This window comes from Oncorhynchus keta, chromosome 26, assembly GCF_023373465.1.
Source record: "Oncorhynchus keta strain PuntledgeMale-10-30-2019 chromosome 26, Oket_V2, whole genome shotgun sequence".
In the NCBI taxonomy this organism is placed as follows: Eukaryota; Metazoa; Chordata; class Actinopteri; order Salmoniformes; family Salmonidae; genus Oncorhynchus; species Oncorhynchus keta.
In genome coordinates, this window is record NC_068446.1 from 41,318,014 (window position 1) to 41,340,844 (window position 22,831).

Here is a 22,831-nt window from a genome sequence, read left to right on the forward strand (position 1 = left end):
TAGTGGGTTAACTGCTTGTTCAGGGGCAGAACGACAGATTTGTACCTTGTCAGCTCGGGGGTTTGAACTTGCAAACTTCCGGTTATTAGGCTACGCTGCCGCCCCCCTGCCGTCATTCCAATACACTGTTTTACTCATTTCCACGTCATTCCGATACACCGTGTTACTCACTTGCAAGTTCAAACAGTTCAGGCTCCTCCCGGGAGATTTTCTCTCGTGCCACGTCTGCGATGGGTCCAAATACCACCACAGGTCTGAGGAAACCAGCTGGACAAAGGAACAGAGAGGAGAGGAGAGGAGAGGAGAGGAGAGGAGAGGAGAGGAGACTGAGAGGATGGTGTATCAGTAGCGTTCCATCCTACCCTAAAGGTCATCAGAGGACAGACTGAGAGGATGGTGTATCAGTAGCGTTCCATCCTACCCTAAAGGTCATCAGAGGACAGACTGGTGTATCAGTAGCGTTCCATTCTACCCTAAAGGTCAGAGGACAGACAGAGGATGGTGTATCAGTAGCGTTCCATCCTACCCTAAAGGTCATCAGAGGACAGACTGGTGTATCAGTAGCGTTCCATTCTACCCTAAAGGTCAGAGGACAGACAGAGGATGGTGTATCAGTAGCGTTCCATCCTACCCTAAAGGTCATCAGAGGACAGACTGGTGTATCAGTAGTGTTCCATCCTACCCTAAAGGTCATCAGAGGACAGACTGGTGTATCAGTGTTCCATCCTACCCTAAAGGTCATCAGAGGACAGACTGGTGTATCAGTGTTCCATCCTACCCCATCATAAGGTTCTTGGCTCTATATAGCCAGTGATCTAGTATGACCTTTCCAACTTTCTTATTTACTGAGAAATAGAAAACGTTGGTGGTGCGTTAAGACATATGAAAACGGTGCCATGTTCTCCTTTAAATAAAACGCTCCAAACATCACTATTAGACAGAGAGTCAGAGAGGAGGGGCAGGGGAGGAGGGGCTAGGGGGAGGAGGGGCTAGGGGGAGGAAGGGCTAGCAAGGAGTTAGGGAGGGGCTAGGGAGGGGGAGTGCGGGAGGAGGGGCTAGGGAGGGGGAGTGCGGGAGGAGGGGCTAGGGAGGGGGAGGGGTTAGGGAGGAGGGGCTAGGGAGCAGGGGCTAGGGAGGAAGAGGGGCTAGGGTTAGGGGCTAGGGGGGAGGAAGGGCTAGCAAGGAGTTAGGGAAGAGTGTGGGAGGGGCTAGGGAGGAGGGGCTAGGGAGGACAAGGCTGGGGAGGAGGAGCTAGGGAGGACAAGTTAGGGAGGGGCTAGGGAGGAGGAGTTAGTGAGGAGTGGCTAGTGAAGGGCTAGCGAGGAGGGGCTAGCAAGAAGGGGTTAGGGAGGAGGGGCTAGAGAGGGGCTAGGGAGGAGGGGCTAACGAGGAGTGAGGGAGGAGGGGCTAGTGAGGAGGGGTTAGCGAGGAGGGGCTAGTGAGGAGGGGTTAGCGAGGAGGGGTTAGCGAGGAGGGGTTAGCGAGGAGGGGGTAAGGAGGGATTAAGGAGGAGGGGATAAGGAGGAGTTAGGGGGGAGGGGTTAAGGAGGAGTTAGGGAGGAAGGGCTAGGGAGGAGGAGTTAGGGAGGAGGGGTTAAGGAGGAGGGGCCACTATCAGAGTTGTCGGTCCTCACCCTCTCTCAGCACCACCCTCTCGTAAGCGGGGAACTTGGTCTGTACGGGCTGGGCCGACAGGTCCTCTCTGCTTTTCCTCAGGTTCCTCTTGGAGCTCCTCAGGCCCCTGAACCTCCAGAAGTCTGCCCTGTCGCCCCCTGCTGTCTTAGGGAGGGTGTACTGCATGCTGGACAGCTGCTCCGCTCTGGAGACACCAGAGAACATTTGTTATATTGTGTTTTTCTCCGTAACAGAGAATGAGATGTAGCTCTCTATAAAACCCAGATGGAGGTCTAGTCTAGTGAGATGTAGCTCTCTGTAAAACCCAGATGAAGGTCTAGTCTATTGAGATGTCGCTCTCTGTAAAACCCAGATGGAGGTCTAGTCTATTGAAATGTAGCTGTCTGTAAAACCCAGATGGAGGTCTAGTCTAGTGAGATGTCGCTATAAAACTCGGATGAAGGTCTAGTCTATTGAGATGTCGCTCTCTGTAAAACCCGGATGGAGGTCAATTGAGATGTTTGTGAAAAATATTATATTTTTGGCATCATCAAAATCACCCGTGCTTGAGTTTCTTTTCTACTCAGGAGAATGAGAGGGACAGACAGAGCTCTTAGTAGAGACACCTCTAAAGGGCTTTGATGTGTCCGTGACACTGTCCAGGAAACTTGGCATGGCTAACGTTAATACTGTCGACAGAGGCACTTACATGGCAATGATAATCATATCAAATGTGGTTTAAGCTATGAGAGGACAACGTGACATTAACATTGTTATGATAAATGGTGACCAGTGCGAAATCTTGTTCCACTATTATTTTAATGTATTTATATGATTGTCTTAACCAGGTAAGTTATATGGAACAAACTGACTTCTGTGATACAAACACCTAGAGGAGCCAAATGGGTAGGATTGAAGAAGAGGACAGAATAGCAGAAGAAGAAGAGGACAGAATAGCAGAAGAAGAAGAGGACATAATAGCAGGAGGCGAAGAGGACATAATAGCAGGAGGAGAAGAGGACAGAATAGCAGAAGAAGAGGACATAATAGCAGGAGGAGAAGAGGACAGAATAGCAGGAGGAGGAGACAGAATAGCAGGAGGAGACAGAATAGCAGAAGAAGAGGACAGAATAGCAGGAGGCGAAGAGGACAGAATAGCAGGAGGAGAAGAGGACAGAATAGCAGGAGGAGGAGACAGAATAGCAGGAGGAGGAGACAGAATAGCAGGAGGAGGAGACAGAATAGCAGAAGAAGAGGACAGAATAGCAGAAGGAGAAGAGGACAGAATAGCAGGAGGAGGAGACAGAATAGCAGGAGGAGGAGACAGAATAGCAGGAGGAGGAGACAGAATAGCAGAAGAAGGGGACAGAATAGCAGAAGAAGAGGACAGAATAGCAGAAGGAGAAGAGGACAGAATAGCAGGAGGAGGAGACAGAATGGCAGAAGCAGAGGACAGAATAGCAGGAGAAGAGGACAGAATAGTAGGAGGAGGAGACAGAATGGCAAAAGAAGAGGACAGAATAGCAGGAGGAGAAGAGGACAGAATAGCAGGAGGCAGAGACAGAATAGCAGGAGGAGGAGACAGAATAGCAGAAGAAGAGGACAGAATAGCAGAAGGAGAAGAGGACAGAATAGCAGGAGGAGGAGACAGAATGGCAGGAGGAGAAGAGGACAGAATAGCAGGAGGAGAAGAGGACAGAATAGCAGGAGGAGGAGACAGAATGGCAGAAGCAGAGGACAGAATAGCAGGAGGAGACAGAATGGCAGAAGAAGGACATAATGGCAGAAGAAGAGGACAGAATAGCAGAAGAAGAGGACAGAATAGCAGAAGAAAAGAGTGTCATCATCACCTGTTCTTGTTAGGTATGATGCCTCTCTCCACCTCCTGATGGTTCTTGCCGATGCGGATGGCCAGCCAGGAGCCCAGCTTGCCGTTGTACAGGGTGTCCACCACTCTGAACACCTCTCCCTTGTTGAAGCTCAGGCCGTACGGAGACTCCTTCTCATACTCAAAGTGGGTCCGGATGTAGAACGAGTCGCCCACATCAGACTCCACGATTCGCCGGTACACTGGAGCCAAACACAGACAGAGTCAGAGGGAGGAGAAGAAGTCCAATACATATACATCTCTGGTAGTAGTTCAACCGGTCCCAATTCACTTCCTTTACCTTTTACCTTGACCCTAACATACTGGGATTGCAGATCTGTAAAATGGAGTCAATATGGTGGAAGCTTCACCCCTAAACTGATCATACCTATCCAGACCCTTCAGAGAGGGGGGGGGGGTAGTGAGTGAAGGGGAACCAGCTCAGTTTATTTTCTATCCAGTTTCCTCTCGTCCTCCTGCACTCACCATCCTTCTTCTTCTGGGCCAGGATGGTGACCTCTTCACCTTTAGGGAGGTCAAGGAGGAACAGCACCGCCTCTTCTCGGATGATATTAGCAAAATCCACATTATTAACCTGGGAAAAACAGGGAACTGTACGGTTATTCTTTTCATTCGTTTAATGTTTTTTTTTGTGGATATTTGTATCAAAGAGATGAATAGGAAATAAGTAAGTAGATACAGTGCCTTGCGAAAGTATTCGGCCCCCTTGAACTTTGCGACCTTTTGCCACATTTCAGGCTTCAAACATAAAGATATAAAACTGTATTTTTTTGTGAAGAATCAACAACAAGTGGGACACAATCATGAAGTGGAACGACATTTATTGGATATTTCAAACTTTTTTAACAAATCAAAAACTGAAAAATTGGGCGTGCAAAATTATGGTGCGGATGGTCTTAATGTCTTAATGTTTATACAACATCAGCGGTTTAAAACAGATTCTTCAGTTCTTTTGTATACTTTTTAGCCAGTAGTTCTGAAAGTAGTGCTCGTGAGCCAAAAGTGGTCCCCCCAAATGGTGCGTCACATCATGTGCACCATGTAATTTCTCTCTCTCCCAAGCTGAAGCTCATTGGTGGAAAGCGGTTTAAAACAGATTCTTCAGTTCTTTTGTATACTTTTTAGCCAGTAGTTCTGAAAGTAGTGCTCGTGAGCCAAAAGTGGTCCCCCCAAATGGTGCGTCACATCATGTGCACCATGTCATTTCTCTCTCTCCCAAGCTGAAGCTCATTGGTGGAAGACAAATTACTCGGGGGCTGACTAATTGAGGGGATTTTCTGGCTAATTGAGGTAAGACAGTAATTCTGATCATAGATGATGCATGCATGAACTACACATTGACACATCCAGCCCAAAACGAGATTTAAAAAATTAAAATAAAAAAAAATACTTAGCAGTTGCCAAAGTTCTGGAGCATGTCTTTAAAATAGTGCCCCATGGTCTACACCTCTAAAATGTTTACATAACATCCTTTAGCGTCACCCCCGGCGACGACAACCCTGACAGAGTTTTACTGCACTCTAAACTAAAATCCACACCATTACTAAGACCCACGCAGAGAGACGAGGAGGAGGCGGAATGTAAACAGAAAAAGATATACAGCTCGGAGGGAGGAAGAGAAAACAGTTTTTAGTAGTGATGCCAGTTACTAGGAGACAGACTCCAAAGGAGCAGGAATGTTAGAGCAGCCAGGTTTAAAAAAACGTTAATAAATCACAGAAGAGAAGCTTTTGGATACGTCCCCTATGGGCCCTGGTCACAACTTGTGCACTATGTAGAGACAAGGCTGTCATTTGGGACGCAGACATTGAGATACAAACCAAGGCCCTGTGAAAACACGGCTACCGTTACAGACACTGTTAACCACATTGTAAAAAAAAAAACACAAACACTGAATAGAGTGTAGCATCTTGTTGTTGTTGTTGTTAAGGCGGCCATTTTAATGTGGTATCCTCTCTGAAGCATCTTGTTGTTTAGGTGGCCATTTTACTGTGGTATCCCCTGCAGCATCTTGTTGTTGTTGTTGTTGTTTGGACGGCCATTTTACTATGGTATCCCCTGTAGCATCTTGTTGTTGTTGTTGTTTAGGGGCCATTTTACTGTGGTATCCCCTGCAGCATCTTGTTGTTGTTGTTGTTTAGGCGGCCATTTTACTATGGTATCCCCTGCAGCATCTTGTTGTTGTTGTTGTTTAGGTGGCCATTTTACTGTGGTATCCCCTGCAGCATCTTGTTGTTGTTGTTTGGACGGCCATTTTACTATGGTATCCCCTGCAGCATCTTGTTGTTTGGACGGCCATTTTACTGTGGTATCCCCTGCAGCATCTTGTTGTTTAGGCGGCCATTTTACTGTGTTAACACGTATTTGCTAGTATATGCAACGTCACCCTTTCTTCTTCAATTCCAGTGGCAACTAAAATGGGATTTCTGTGCAATGAAATTCAGTAGCTGCTAGCATTGATTAAATTTGTGTAGGCATTCACTTACACGTTAGGCTACACAGCATGTCATTTTGACGAGGATCATTTTAACACAGCGAACTATTTTATCCTATGCAATTTACAGTACAGTGAGTGCAACTGCATACATTGTGGATGTGATCCCTGTGGAAATTGAACCGACAACCTTCGTGTTGCTGTAGTGAGTGTGTAGTTGCTGCTGTATCGTGTCTCACCCTGAGAATTTGATCCCCCTCCTCCAGTCCCTCCTTAGCTGCTGGGCTGTCCTCCAGGACTCCTGCTACAAAGATGCCCACATCGTTCCCCCCTGCCAGCCTCAGACCCACACTCTCCCCCTTCTTAAACTTCACCAGCTTCATACTTGGCCTAGGGAGAGAGGGGACAGGGTGGGGGAGACAGGGTGGGATGGGGGAGAGAGGAGACAGGGTGGGATGGGGGAGAGAGGAGACAGGGTGGGATGGGGGAAGAGAGGAACCAGACAGACAGTTAAAGAACCACTCTGTGATATTTATGTTTTTGGAAATAAGGAGTGTCATCCATAGAAGTATACTTTCTAGAATGGCTATTCCCATTCAAGTCAGTGGTCTGATGGGCCTTGTCCCTTCTAGAAATTCAAATTCTATGATGTCACCTGCCAAAGATCAGTGAAGTTTAAACGTTATATAGTCATGGCTCACATCAACACTAGAGGTCGACCGATTATGATTTTTCAACGCCAATACCGATTATTGGAGGACCAAAAAAAAAGCCGATAACCGATTAATCTGACTATTTTTATTTATTTATTTGTAATAATGACAATTACAACAATACTGAATGAACACTTATTTTAACTTAATATAATACATCAATAAAATCAATTTAGCCTCAAGTAAATAATGAAACATGTTCAATTTGGTTTAAATAATGCAAAAACAAAGTGTTGGAGAAGAAAGTAAAAGTGCAATATGTGCTATGTAAGAAAGCTAACGTTTCAGTTCCTTGCTCAGAACATGAGAACATATGAAAGATGGTGGTTCCTTTTAACATGAGTCTTCAATATTCCCAGGTAAGATGTTTTAGGTTGTAGTTATTATAGGAATTATAGGACTATTTCCCTCTATACCATTTGTATTTCATTAACCTTTGACTATTGGATGTTCTTATAGGCACTTTAGTATTGCCAGTGTAAAAGTATAGCTTCTGTCCCTCTCCTCGCTCCTACCTGGGCTCGAACCAGGAACACATCGACAACAGCCACCCTCGAAGCAGCGTTACCCATCGCTCCACAAAAGCCGAGCGCATCCCGCTAACTAGCTTGCCATTTCACATCGGTTACACCAGCCTAATCTCGGGAAATGATAGGCTTGAAGTCATAAACAGCGCAATGCTTGAAGCATTGCGAAGAGCTGCTGGCAAACCGCACAAAAGTGCTGTTTGAATGAATGCTTACGAGCCTACCACCACTCAGTCAGAGCTTACCACCGCTCAGTCAGAGCTTAGTTATAACATAATAACACACAGAAATACGAGCCTTTGGTCATTAATATGGTCGAATCCAGAAACTATCATCTCGAAAACAAGACGTTTATTCTTTCAGTGAAATACGGAACCGTTCCGTATTTTATCTAACTGGTGGCATCCATCAGTCTAAATATTCCTGTTACATTGCACAACTTTCAATGTTATGTCATAATTACATAAAATTCTGGCAAATTAGGCAGCCCAAACTGTTGCATATACACTGACTCTGCGTGCAATGAACGCAAGAGAAGTGACACAATTTCACCTGGTTAATATTGCCTGCTAACATGGATTCATTTTAGGTAAATATGCAGGTTTAAAAATATATACTTCTGTGTATTGATTTTAAGAAAGGCATTTATGTTTATGGTTTGGTACACATTGGAGCAACGACAGTCCTTTTTCACGAATACGCACCGCATCGATTATATGCAACGCAGGACACGCTAGGTAAACTTGTAATATCATCAACCATGTGTAGTTATCTAGTGATTATGATTGATTGATTGTTTTTTATAAAGATAAATGTAATGCTAGCTAGCAACTTACTGTGGCTTACTGCATTCGCGTAACAAGCAAGCTCCTCGTGGAGTGCAATGTAAATCAGGTGGTTAGAGCTTCGGACTAGTTAACTGTTAGGTTGCAAGATAAGCTGACAAAGTAAAAATCTGTCGTTCTGCCCCTGAACAAGGCAGTTAACCCACTGTTCCTAGGCCATCATTGAAAATAAGAATGTGTTTGTAAATTTCCTAGTTAAATAAAGGTGTAAAAAAAACGTATATATATATTTTTTTAAATCGGCCAAATCGGTGTCCAAAAATACCGATTTCCAATTGTTATGAAAACTTGAAATCGGCCCTAATTAAATCGGCCATTCAAATTAATCGGTTGACCTCTAATCAATACCATTATCCCAGAAACCCCAGATCCACAGATGATGTAATCCTCTATTGCACTCCACACTGCCCTTTCCCACCTGGACAAAAGCAACAGCTATGTGAGAATGCTATTCATTGACTACAGCTCAGCGTTCAACACCATAGTGCCCTCAAAGCTCAGCAATTAGCTAAGGACCCTGGGACTTAACACCTTCCTCTGCAACTGTATCCTGGACTTCCTGACGGGCCGCCCGCAGGTGGTAAGGGTAGGTAACAACACATCCGCCACACTGATCCTCAACACAGGGGCCCCTCAAGGGTGCGTGCTCAGTCCCCTCCTGTACTCCCTGTTCACTCATGACTACATGGCCAGGCACGACTCAAACACCATCATTAAGTTTGCCGTGTGGTGCCAAGACAACAACCTCTCCCTCAATGTGATCAAGACAAAGGATATGATTGTGGACAACAGGAAAAGGAGGACCGAGGAAACCCCCATTCTCATCGACGGGGCTGCAGTGGAGCAGGTTGAGAGCTTCAAGTTCCTTGGTTTCCACAACACCAACAAATTGAAATGGTCTAAGCACACCAAGACAGTCGTGAAGAGGGCACAACAAAACCTATTCCCCCTCAGGAGACTGAAAAGATTTGGCATGGGTCCTCAGTTCCTCAAAAGGTTCTACAGCTGCACCATCGAGAGCACCTATTATATTATTATTATATTATTATATTATATTACCTTGACAGGTTGCGTCACTGCCTGGTATGGCAACTGCTCGGCCTCCGACCGCAAGGCACTACAGAGGGTAGTGCGAACGGCCCAGTACATCACGAGGCCAAGCTGCCTGCCATCCAGGACCTCTACACCAGGCGGTGTCAGAGGAAGGCCCTAAAAATTGTCAAAGACTCCAGCCACCCTAGTCATAGACGGTTCTCTTTGCTACCACACGGCAAGCGGTAGCGGAGTGCCAAGTCTAGGTCCAAGAGGCATCGAAACAGCTTCTACCACCCCAAGCCATAAGACTCCTGAACACCTAATCAAATGGCTAACCAGACTATTTGCATTGTCCCCCCCTCCCCCTCTTTAGCATTGGCCTCCCCCTCGTAGGATACTGTTAGAAACTTGTGTGAACAGATACTTCTACATACCGTAGGATACTGTTAGATACTTCTACATACCGTAGGATGCTGTTAGATACTTCTACATACCGTAGGATGCTGTTAGATACTTCTACATACCGTAGGATGCTGTTAGATACTTCTACATACCGTAGGATACTGTTAGATACTTCTACATACCGTAGGATGCTGTTAGATACTTCTACATACCGTAGGATGCTGTTAGATACTTCTACATACCGTAGGATGCTGTTAGATACTTCTACATACTGTAGGATACTGTTAGATACTTCTACATACCGTAGGATGCTGTTAGATACTTCTACATATTGTAGGATACTGTTAGACTTCTACATACCGTAGGATGCTGTTAGATACTTCTACATACCGTAGGATGCTGTTAGATACTTCTACATATTGTAGGATACTGTTAGACTTCTACATACCGTAGGATGCTGTTAGATACTTCTACATACCGTAGGATACTGTTAGACTTCTACATACCGTAGGATGCTGTTAGATACTTCTACATACCGTAGGATGCTGTTAGATACTTCTACATACCGTAGGATACTGTTAGACTTCTACATACCGTAGGATACTCTTAGAGACTTCTACATACCGTAGGATACTGTTAGATACTTCTACATACCGTAGGATGCTGTTAGACTGGTAAACAGATACTTCTACATACCGTAGGATGCTGTTAGACTGGTGAACAGATACTTCTACATACCGTAGGATACTGTTAGACTGGTGAACAGATACATCTACATACCGTAGGATGCTGTCATCATGGGCAGCGCTGGGCACAGGGGCATCAGCGGGGCTGACTGGCAGGTCCACGTCAGGCTGGCCTGGCTGGGCATACACTGGCTTGGGTTCTGAGGAAAAACACGCATGCACACACGCACACACAGAGAGAGTGAGAGAGAGAGATAATATCAACTGCACTATTCATACAAGAGGATGTACTGACACCTCTCAACACACAGACCATGAGGCAAATCCTCAAGGAACAAAATGTGTGCATACACTCTCTCACACACGGAAGCACACGAACACACAGCCACACAGAGACACTCTGTGGCTGCAGGGCAGTAGGGGGAACGTCAGAGTCCATCAACTCACACTACAGTCTAAATACAGGCTGCAGCCTCAACCAAGCTCAGCTCAGCACAGCTCAGCACAGCCCAGCTCAGCACAGCTCAGCTCAGCACAGCCCAGCTCAGCACAGCCCAGCCCAGCTCAGCTCAGCCCAGCTCAGCACAGCCCAGCCCAGCCCAGCCCAGCCCAGCTCAGCGTCTAGATCTTATCATGGTAGCTGGGCTCAAACATTTGTACATGTTAAGTGTATTGCTCAAGGGTAAAAAGGCAGTAGGCATCTAGCGTAGCTAAAATCCACAGATATTGTACCCTGTTGGACTTGGAATTCAACCCTGCGACCTTCTGGTTGAACTATCTAACATTTAGGTTACCGGGTAAGGTTAATGGTTAGTTGTTCTGACCTGGTAGAGGAGGGACCGGTTTCTCTTCCCTGGTGACAGACTTCTCCAGGGGTTTGGGCAGGGCAGGAGCCTGCTCAGCTAGCTTGGGTGGCACCGCTGTCGGCTTCGAGATCCTCTCCTCCTCCTCACGACTTCTGTGACTGGTGACAAAAAAAAAAAAAAAAAAAAGGTATTTTAAATTGTTGTTATTTCATACATTTGATCCAAAGCGATTTACAGCACAGGAAGTGCATACATTTTCAATATGTGCAAGTGATCCGTGTAGGAATTGAACCCAGAAACTATACATCTGGCCTTGTTAGTGCCAAGCTCTTATCAACAGACCCTCAAAGAACCAGGGATGTGGTACTATTCAACAAACACTGTATATCAATACATACGCAGGACTGGTTTGAGCCTCTGCCCTCTGGCACATATGCTAAGTGGTTAGGGCTAGTTACATGCTAAGTGTTCTGGGCTAGTTATATGCTAAGTGGTTAGGGCTAGTTACATGCTAAGTGTTCTGGGCTAGTTATATGCTAAGTGGTTAGGGCTAGTTAATGCTAAGTGGTTAGCGCTAGTTATATGCTAAGTGGTTAGTGCTAGTTACATGCTAAGTGGTTAGGGCTAGTTACATGCTAAGTGTTCTGGGCTAGTTATACGCTAAGTGGTTAGTGCTAGTTACATGCTAAGTGTTCTGGGCTAGTTATATGCTAAGTGGTTAGTGCTAGTTACATGGAAAGTGGTTAGGGCTAGTTACATGCAAAGTGGTTAGTGCTAGTTACATGCTAAGTGGTTAGTGCTAGTTACATGCTAAGTGGTTAGTGCTAGTTACATGCTAAGTGGTTAGTGCTAGTTACATGCTAAGTGGTTAGTGCTAGTTACATGCTAAGTGGTTAGTGCTAGTTACATGCTAAGTGGTTAGGGCTAGTTACATGCTAAGTGGTTAGGGCTAGTTACATGCTAAGTGGTTAGGGCTAGTTACATGCTAAGTGGTTAGTGCTAGATACTGTGCATTCGGAAAGTATTCAGACCCCTTTGACTTTTTCCACATTTTATTACGCTACAGCCTTATTCTAAAAGGGATTAAATAGTTTTTCCCCCTTCATCAATCTACACACAATACTCCATAATGACAAAGCAAAAACAGGTTTTGGGAAATTTTTGCAAATGTATTAAAAATTAACTGCAATATTACATTTACATAAGTATTCAGACCCTTTACTCAGTACTTTGTTGAAACACCTTTGGCAGCAGTTCCAAACGTCTTCCATTTAAGAATGACGGAGGCCACTGTGTTCTCGGGGACCTTCAATGCTGAAGAAATGTTTTGGTACCCTTCCCCCAGATCTGTGTTTCGACACAATCCTGTCTCGGAGCTCTACGGACAATTCTTACAACCTCACGGCTTGGTTTTTACTCTGACATGCACTGTCAACTGTGAGACCTTATATACACACGGGTGTGTGCCTTTCCAAATCATGTCCAATCAATTGAATTTACCAGAGGTGGACTTCAAGTTGTAGAAACATCAAGGATGATCAATGGAAACAGGATGCACCTCATAGCAAAATGGTCTGAATACTTATGTAAATAAGCTATCTGGGTTTTCTTTTGCAAAAAAAAAATATCTAAAAACCTATTTTCACTTTGTCATGATGGGATGTCATTGGGGTGATGTCATGATGGGTCATGATGGGGTTTGTGATATCATGATGGGGCATTGTGATGTCATGATGGGGGGGTATTCATGATGATATCATGATGGGGTATTGTTATGTCACGATGTGATATCATGATGAGGTATTGTGATGTCACGATGGGATATTGTGATGTCATGATGGGGTATTGTGATGTCATGATGGGGTATTGTGATGTCATGATGGGGTATTGTGATGTCACGATGGGGTATTGTGATGTCACGATGGGGTATTGTGATGTCACGATGGGGTATTGTGATGTCATGATGGGGTATTGTGATGTCATGATGGGGTATTGTGTGTAGATTGATGAGGAAAAACATGTATTTAATCCATTTAATCGAATAAGGCTGTAACGTAACAAAATGTGGAAAGAGAGAGAGAGAGGACTCTGTGTACCCTAGGTGCACTTCACTGTGTGCCTCTGGCCAAGAACCAGGAAAGGTTGGACTTAAAACAAACACACACTACTAACACCGAGGTCACAATAAATCATCCAAAACGGCAACAAATATATAACCTGGTCCAAGAGCTGTTTGTACTGTCTTGCCAACTCTGATGGTCATTGCCATGCCAAATACAAACAAGTTATGCAATGCCCATAAGAGTTGGCTATAGAACACATTTAAAAACACAATATGCAGAAATAGCTCAGCCATTTTCCTAGTTGCTAAAATTCTAAATAGTTTGCGACAAAACAAGCAGGTACGGTGCAAAGAATTATTGTATAATCTAAACCACTCTGAACTATATTTTCCATAACCACATTTCCCCACCCCCCAGCTGTTTGAAGCTGGTGTACAAAACTGAAAGCATAGAAATAGCACAAATAGAACAAATAGAACTACCTCTTCTTAGCCTGGCTTTCAATGAGAATGACAGATCTATATCACACGCTAGCTGTCCTGCAGGGTACTATGGTTGGGAAACAGAGCAGAGGCCTGGTAAGCGGTGCTAGCTGTCTTGTAGGGCAGGAGTCAGCAGGGGTCGTCAGGGGTCAACAGGGGAGTCATTGCATACCGTAGAAAGCTATTTATAACTTGTTAGAAATATCCAGATCAACTAGCCCATGTCAGCTAATTGTTTTTATGCTAATGTTTTAGCTAGGTTTTTAAGGGCATAGATTTTGTAGTAATGTTCGAGTCACTCAAATATCACATGAACAGACATGGCAAAATGTATTGAGCACCTAAAAACAAGAAAATGAGGGTTTTTCCTGGATCAAAATGGGGTTTAGGTGGTGGGGGTCTGGCCCCTTCTTGGCAAAAGAGACAAAATTGTGCTGTTTTAAAAAAACTTTCTGCTTTAAAACTGCAAAAATGTATCTGCACCTCATGGCAAAAGGTATAGAATAGCATGAAAATGAGCTTTAAAACTGCAAAATTGTATCTGCACCTCATGACAAAATGTGTAGAACTGCAGAAAATAAGCTTAAGAACTTTCTAGATTTTCTCTCTGTCAACAGGAGGGGTGTGAACAGTGTGTGTCATGAATAGGGCTGTGCCGAGCATTGTACAGGAAACACTGTACAACAGGTCAACCGTGTCAGCGAGCATTGTACAGGAAACACTGTACAACTGGTCAACCGTGTCAGCGAGCATTGTACAGGAAACACTGTACAACTGGTCAACCGTGTCAGCGAGCATTGTACAGGAAACACTGTACAACTGGTCAACCGTGTCAGCGAGCATTGTACAGGAAACACTGTACAACTGGTCAACCGTGTCAGCGAGCATTGTACAGGAAACACTGTACAACTGGTCAACCGTGTCAGCGAGCATTGTACAGGAAACACTGTACAACTGGTCAACCGTGTCAGCGAGCATTGTACAGGAAACACTGTACAACTGGTCAACCGTGTCAGCGAGCATTGTACAGGAAACACTGTACAACTGGTCAACCGTGTCAGCGAGCATTGCGCCAAAGGAGTCTCTAGAACGCGAGGGAACAAGGACATCCCTGCCGGCCAGACCCTCCCCTAACGACACTGGGCCAATTGTGCGTCGCCTCATGGGTCTCCCGGTCACGGCCGGCTGCAACACAGCCCGGGATCAAACCCGGATCTATAGTGACACCGCTGTGCCACTCGGGAGGCTATTTTTTTTGTTTTTCCATGTATGAATATGTTATTCAATGCGTTTCTATGGGCTAATAGCAGTAAGGTCAAATTCAACGTTTCATCAAATATTTTTGTTATAGCTAAAGGTGTCCTTAAAACAATTCCCCTCCCCAGCCTTGAACTCTAGGGCAGGGGTATTCAACTCTGACCCCACAGGGGTCAGTCTCCTGCTTTTCTGTTCTACCTGGTGTCCCAGGTCTAAAATCAGTCCCTGATTAGAGGGGAACAACGAAAAAGCGCAGTGGAACTGGCTTCAAGGACCAGATTTGAGTTTAAGGTTCCCAGTCTAGCTGTTTGAAGCTACTTTCTTGCAATTCTACACATTTAGCCATCTGAGTGACTCATAATAACACAAACAAATCATTGCCCCATGCCATTTTTTTAAAATCTTGTTTAAATCGTTTTTAAGTTTACACTGAACATGTTTTACCATTGCAATTTTTCTCTCTAAAATAAATAAATCATCATCATGTTGTTTTAACATCCGTTAAACATGTGACCAATATTGTTTTAAATAAAAAAACACACACACACACACACACACACACACACACACACACACACACACACACACACACACACACACACACACACACACACACACACACACACACACACACACACACACACACGTAACCATGAAGGAATGAGTCTGCTCAATCAGGCTGGAGACAGGAAAAACAGATTTATTCAACACATCCTGAAAGAACCTTTCACTGCCAACTGATCTCCTGCGACTGACTGGGGGAAATAAAATAGGTCATTCACAGATCAGCTAGATAAATCTATCTGCCCTAATCTCTCCTCTATGTCAATAACTTAACATAACTATCTGATCTCAATCTCCTTTAAATGCTACACAGCCAAAAAAATCACTGCTGCCTTGTTTTCTCTCATCACCAATGCTTTTGAAAGAGATGAACATTTCCTGGTATTTGTGTTTTAATCCGCTTTCACACACACACACACACACACACACACACACACACTATATTTACAGTGAGTAACACAGCCTGTTATTAGCCCACTGTTAGAAGGCGTAGTCTCTCTTCATCTTCCACACAGATCATGTGACTCCACTTCTACAGGCTGTGTTCTGTGTGACTGACACTACATCCACAGACTGTGTTCTGTGTGACTGACACTACATCCACAGGCTGTGTTCTGTGTGACTGACACTACATCCACAGGCTGTGTTCTGTGTGACTGACACTACATCCACAGGCTGTGTTCTGTGTGACTGACACTACATCCACAGGCTGTGTTCTGTGTGACTGACACTACATCCACAGGCTGTGTCCTGTGTGACTGACACTACATCCACAGGCTGTGTTCTGTGTGACTGACACTACATCCACAGGCTGTGTCCTGTGTGACTCTGACACTACATCCACAGGCTGTGTTCTGTGTGACTCTGACACTACATCCACAGGCTGTGTCCTGTGTGACTGACACTACATCCACAGGCTGTGTTCTGTGTGACTCTGACACTACATCCACAGACTGTGTTCTGTGTGACTGACATCCACAGGCTGTGTCCTGTGTGACTGACACTACATCCACAGACTGTGTTCTGTGTGACTCTGACACTACATCCACAGGCTGTGTCCTGTGTGACTGACATCCACAGACTGTGTTCTGTGTGACTGACATCCACAGACTGTGTTCTGTGTGACTGACACTACATCCACAGGCTGTGTTCTGTGTGACTGACACTACATCCACAGGCTGTGTCCTGTGTGACTGACACTACATCCACAGACTGTGTCCCTACTGGAGCCCTGAGCCAGAACAAGACCTGACACTCAATAATGGATGCACAGCATGTACATTAAACATACTATCAATCAGTGTGTGTCTAATACTGCACCGTTTGACAGTGTAAAGCCATGGCTGCTAACTGAGCACTGATTTCCTGATATCAGCATCAATGTCAAACATAAAGGGCACATCTAGGATTCACAAAACATTGATCAAATTCAAAAACACACGAGGGACACACACACACACACAATTATAGCCAAGAGTATTCAGGGCACAGATGTAATCTTTATGGTTTAGTGGTCCTAAGTAATCCTTATCGGTAGGAAGGGGAGAAATATAGGGGTATTTTGAATGAATCTACATCAACATGGGGTAACTATCCATTTACTAATGTTCTCTATGTCTACATTTATTCACTATTCTGTCATCTGACAAGCACAGTGGGGCTCTACACAGTGGGGCTCTACACAGTGGGGCTCTACACAGTGGGGCTCTACACAGCGGGGTTCATACACAGCGGGGCTCTACACAGCGGGGCTCTACATAGTGGGGCTCTACACAGTGGGGCTCTACACAGCGGGGCTCATACACAGCGGGGCTCTACACAGTGGGGTTCATACACAGTGGGGCTCTACACAGTGGGGCTCATACACAGTGGGGCTCTACACAGTGGGGCTCTACACAGTGGGGCTCTACACAGTGGGGCTCTACACAGTGGAGCTCTACACAGCGGGGCTCTACACAGCGGAACTCTACACAGTGGGGTTCATACACAGTGGGGTTCATACACAGTGGGGCTCTACACAGTGGGGCTCTACACAGTGGGGCTCTACACAGTGGGGCTCTACACAGTGGGGCTCTACACAGTGGGGCTCATACACAGTGGGGCTCATACACAGTGGGGTTCATACACAGTGGGGCTCTACACAGTGGGGCTCATACACAGTGGGGCTCTACACAGCGGGGCTCATACACAGTGGGGCTCTACACAGTGGGGCTCTACACAGTGGGGCTCATACACAGTGGGGCTCTACACAGCGGGGCTCATACACAGTGGGGCTCTACACAGCGGGGCTCTACACAGTGGGGCTCTACACAGTGGAACTCTACACAGCGGGGATCGACACAGTGGGGCTCTACACAGCGGGGCTCCTAGGGAACGGGGTGTCCAACTTACGGTATTCTCCAACTGAAGAGTCTTTGTTAAGTGGGCAAAAAAAACAAAATAATAGGAAAATAAAGACACTTAACAGACCCTTAAAAACATTTACATTTCCAGCGGGTCAAAACGGTTTGAAATATAGTTCTTATTGAGGTCAGTTACGGGTCGTTAAGACGTCATTTCAATTAGTTTTGCTCAAAGGTTGCCTTTTACACAGGCAGCCAATCCTGATATTCTGCTAAATTATTGGCAAAAGATCTGATCTGATTGGTCATAAGACCAATTAGTGGTAAAAGATCTGATCTGATTGGTCATAAGACCAATTAGTGGTAAAAGATCAGAATTAGGCTGCTTGCGAGCCTTTGAGTTTGACTGTGTCGCAACCAGGTGGTGTGGCGTTTACCTGCCGTTGCTGATCTGTGGAGGGGAGTGTCTGGAGTGGTCGGAGGGATCAGATCGCCTGTCAGGGGAGCGGGACCGGCTGCTACGATGTCTGTCGTGGGATCGGTTCGAATGGTCGGACGCCACCGAATGGATATCTGAAATGTCTGTTGTTCAAAACACACACACGCACACGCACACGCGCACACACACACACACACACACACACACACACACACACACACACACACACACACACACACACACACACACACACACACACACACACACACACACACACGCACACACACACACCATATTCAACTACATAATGTACACTGGAAAACAAATATATGAAAAACACAACATGCAACAATTTCAAAGATTTTACAGAGTTACAGTTCATATAACAAAATGTGTCAATTTAAATACATCCATTAGGCCCTAATCTATCTAATCTAATCACATGACGGGGAATACAGGCATTGGTCACAGACCTCTAAAAAAATAAAATAAAAAGTAGTGTCGAAGATCAAATCAAATCAAATTTTCAGAGAACCAATCAGTATCTGGTGTGACCATTTGCTTCATGCAGCACAACACAACTCCTTCGCATAGAGTCCAGGCTGTTGATCAGGCTGTTGATCAGGCTGTTGATCAGGCTGTTGATCAGGCCTGTTGTGGCCTGTAGAATGTTGTCCCACTCCTCTTCAATGGCTGTGCAGAGTTGCTGGATATTGATACACATCTCAGAGTTGATCAGGCTGCTGATTGTGGAACTGGAACACGCTGTCGTATGCGTCGATCCAGAGCATCCCAAACATGCTCAATTGGTGACATGTTTGGTGAGTATGCCGGCCATGGAAAAACTGGGACATTTTCAGCTTCCAGGAATTGTGTACAGATCCTTGCTGAAACATGAGGTGATGGCGGCGGATGAATGGCACGACAATGGGCCAACAGAGTGCTCCATGGTGGGGGCAGGTATAAGCTACGGACAGCAAACACAATTGCATTTTATTGATGGCAATTTGAATGTACAGAGATGCCGTGACGTTGACATCAGCAAACCGCTCGCCGACACCACGTCACACTGTCTGCCATCTGCCCGATACAGTGGAAACCAGGATTCATCCGTGAAGAGCACTCTTCTCCAGGGTGCCAGTGGCCATCGATGGTGAGCATTTCCCCACTGAAGTCGGTTACGATGCCGGACTGGACTCAAGTCAAGACAACGAGCACATAGCTTCCCTGTGATGGTTTCTGACAGTTTGTGCAGAAATTCTTCGGTTGTGTAAACCCACAGTTTCATCAGCTGTCCGGGTGGCTTGTCTCATACGATCCCGAAGGTGAGGAAGCTGGGTGTGGAGGTCCTGGGCTGGCATGGTTAGATGTGGTCTGTGGTTGTGAAGCTGGGTGTGGAGGTCCTGGGCTGGCATGGTTAGATGTGGTCTGTGGTTGTGAAGCCGGATGTGAAGGTCCTGGGCTGGCGTGGTTAGATGTGGTCTGTGGTTGTGAAGCCGGATGTGGAGATCCTGGGTTGGCGTGGTTAGATGTGGTCTGTGGTTGTGAAGCCGGATGTGAAGGTCCTGGGTTGGCGTGGTTAGATGTGATCTGTGGTTGTGAAGCCGGATGTGAAGGTCCTGGGCTGGCGTGGTTAGATGTGATCTGTGGTTGTGAAGCCGGATGTGAAGGTCCTGGGCTGGCGTGGTTAGATGTGATCTGTGGTTGTGAAGCCGGATGTGAAGGTCCTGGGCTGGCGTGGTTAGATGTGATCTGTGGTTGTGAAGCCGGATGTGAAGGTCCTGGGTTGGCGTGGTTAGATGTGATCTGTGGTTGTGAAGCCGGATGTGAAGGTCCTGGGCTGGCGTGGTTAGATGTGATCTGTGGTTGTGAAGCCGGATGTGAAGGTCCTGGGCTGGCGTGGTTAGATGTGATCTGTGGTTGTGAAGCCGGATGTGGAGGTCCTGGGCTGGCATGGTTAGATGTGGTCTGTGGTTGTGAGGCTGGTTGGACGTACTGACAAATTCTCTAAAACAACGTTGGAGACTGCGTTGGTAGAAAAATTTACATTAAAAACAGCTTTGGTGGACATTACTGCAGACAGCATGCCAATTGCACGCTCCCTCAAAACTTGAAACATCTGTGGCATTGTGTTTTATGACAAAACTACACATTTTAGAGTGGCCATTTATTGTCCTCAGCACAAGGTGCACCTGTGTAATGATCATGCTGTTTAATCAACTTCTTGATATGTCACACCTGTCAGGTGGACGAATTATCTTGGCAAAGGAGAAATGCTCACTAACAGAGAAACATCAATTGGTGTATTTGAGAGAAATAAGATTTTTGTGCGTATGGAACATTTCTGGGATCTTTTATTTCAGCTCATGAAAACATGGGACCAACACTTTACATGTTGCGTTGATATTTTTATTCACTATAATATATGTCATTTAGCAGACGCTTTTGACCAGAGCGAATTAGTCATGCGTGCATATATTGTAATTTTTTACGTTTTATTTAACCTTTATTTAACTAGGCAAGTCAGTTAAGAACAAATTCTTATTTTCAAAGACGGTCTAGGAACAGTGGGTTAACTGCCTGATCAGGGGCAGAAAGACAGATTTCTACCTTGTCAGCTCGAGGATTCGATCTTGCAACATTTCGGTTACTAGTCCGACACTCTAACCACTAGGCTACCTGCCACCTCTACACTCTAACCACTAGGCTACCCTGCCGCCTCTACACTCTAACCACTAGGCTACCCTGCCGCCTCTACACTAACCACTAGGCTACCCGCCACCTCTACACTCTAACCACTAGGCTACCCTGCCGCCTCCACACTCTAACCACTAGGCTACCCTGCCGCCTCTACACTCTAACCACTAGGCTACCCGCCGCCTCTACACTCTAACCACTAGGCTACCCGCCGCCTCTACACTCTAACCACTAGGCTACCCGCCGCCTCTACACTCTAACCACTAGGCTACCCGCCGCCTCTACACTCTAACCACTAGGCTACCCGCCGCCTCTACACTCTAACCACTAGGCTACCCGCCGCCTCTACACTCTAACCACTAGGCTACCCGCCGCCTCTACACTCTAACCACTAGGCTACCCGCCGCCTCTACACTCTAACCACTAGGCTACCCGCCGCCTCTACACTCTAACCACTAGGCTACCCGCCGCCTCTACACTCTAACCACTAGGCTACCCGCCGCCTCTACACTCTAACCACTAGGCTACCCGCCGCCTCTACACTCTAACCACTAGGCTACCCGCCGCCTCTACACTCTAACCACTAGGCTACCCGCCGCCTCTACACTCTAACCACTAGGCTACCCGCCACCTCTACACTCTAACCACTAGGCTACCTGCCACCTCTACACTCTAACCACTAGGCTACCTGCCTCCTCTACACTCTAACCACTAGGCTACCTGCCACCTCTACACTCTAACCACTAGGCTACCTGCCACCTCTACACTCTAACCACGAGGCTACCTGCCACCTCTACACTCTAACCACTAGGCTACCTGCCACCTCTACACTCTAACCACTAGGCTACCTGCCACCTCTACACTCTAACCACTAGGCTACCTGCCACCTCTACACTCTAACCACGAGGCTACCTGCCACCTCTACACTCTAACCACTAGGCTACCTGCCACCTCTACACTCTAACCACTAGGCTACCTGCCACCTCTACACTCTAACCACTAGGCTACCCTGCCACCTCTACACTCTAACCACTAGGCTACCTGCCATCTCTACACTCTAACCACTAGGCTACCTGCCACCTCTACACTCTAACCACTAGGCTACCTGCCACCTCTACACTCTAACCACTAGGCTACCTGCCACCTCTACACTCTAACCACTAGGCTACCCTGCCACCTCTACACTCTAACCACGAGGCTACCTGCCACCTCTACACTCTAACCACTAGGCTACCTGCCACCTCTACACTCTAACCACTAGGCTACCCTGCCACCTCTACACTCTAACCACTAGGCTACCTGCCACCTCTACACTCTAACCACTAGGCTACCTGCCACCTCTACACTCTAACCACTAGGCTACCTGCCACCTCTACACTCTAACCACTAGGCTACCCTGCCACCTCTACACTCTAACCACTAGGCTACCTGCCATCTCTACACTCTAACCACTAGGCTACCTGCCACCTCTACACTCTAACCACTAGGCTACCTGCCACCTCTACACTCTAACCACTAGGCTACCTGCCACCTCTACACTCTAACCACTAGACTACCTGCCACCTCTACACTCTAACCACTAGGCTACCCTGCCACCTCTACACTCTAACCACTAGGCTACCCGCCACCTCTACACTCTAACCACTAGGCTACCTGCCACCTCTACACTCTAACCACTAGGCTACCTGCCACCTCTACACTCTAACCACTAGGCTACCTGCCACCTCTACACTCTAACCACTAGGCTACCTGCCACCTCTACACTCTAACCACTAGGCTACCTGCCTCCTCTACACTCTAACCACTAGGCTACCTGCCACCTCTACACTCTAACCACTAGGCTACCTGCCACCTCTACACTCTAACCACTAGGCTACCTGCCACCATACGGTTGGTCCCGGAATATGAAAGTAAGGGGCTTGCATCCACACCCAACAACCCTACAGCATTTAGCCTTTTTCCAGCATTATGAAACAACGTGAGCACACACACACACACACACACACACACACACACACACACACACACACACACACA

At 46.3% G+C, this 22,831-nt stretch overlaps 1 protein-coding gene and 1 long non-coding RNA gene across 13 annotated transcripts in view; both read right to left on the reverse strand.

Moving 5' to 3' along the window:
- Positions 1-22,831, reverse strand: part of LOC118358799 (tight junction protein ZO-1-like) — a 201,221-nt gene that overhangs the window by 53,883 nt on the left and 124,507 nt on the right. For all 9 annotated transcript variants that reach the window (XM_052480874.1, XM_052480878.1, XM_052480870.1 and 6 more), the window contains 8 exons: positions 18,096-18,240; positions 10,969-11,108; positions 10,239-10,344; positions 6,176-6,326; positions 3,968-4,076; positions 3,465-3,684; positions 1,635-1,819; positions 172-267 (listed from right to left, as the gene is read on the reverse strand). In XM_052480874.1, coding sequence (XP_052336834.1) covers positions 172-267; positions 1,635-1,819; positions 3,465-3,684; positions 3,968-4,076; positions 6,176-6,326; positions 10,239-10,344; positions 10,969-11,108; positions 18,096-18,240 — 1,152 coding nt within the window. The remainder of the gene's footprint in view (positions 1-171; positions 268-1,634; positions 1,820-3,464; positions 3,685-3,967; positions 4,077-6,175; positions 6,327-10,238; positions 10,345-10,968; positions 11,109-18,095; positions 18,241-22,831) is intronic.
- LOC127912110 (uncharacterized) lies at positions 20,882-22,780 on the reverse strand. Of its 4 annotated transcripts, XR_008080779.1 has the most exons (4): positions 22,391-22,780; positions 22,198-22,325; positions 21,972-22,003; positions 20,882-21,777 (listed from the first exon to the last, which is right to left on the reverse strand). It is a non-coding gene; the product is annotated as an uncharacterized LOC127912110 (long non-coding RNA). The 4 variants fall into 4 exon arrangements; XR_008080780.1 differs by lacking the exon at positions 22,198-22,325 and having other exon boundaries at positions 20,882-21,745; positions 21,972-22,190; positions 22,544-22,780; XR_008080777.1 differs by lacking the exon at positions 22,198-22,325 and having other exon boundaries at positions 20,883-21,777; positions 21,972-22,190; positions 22,544-22,780.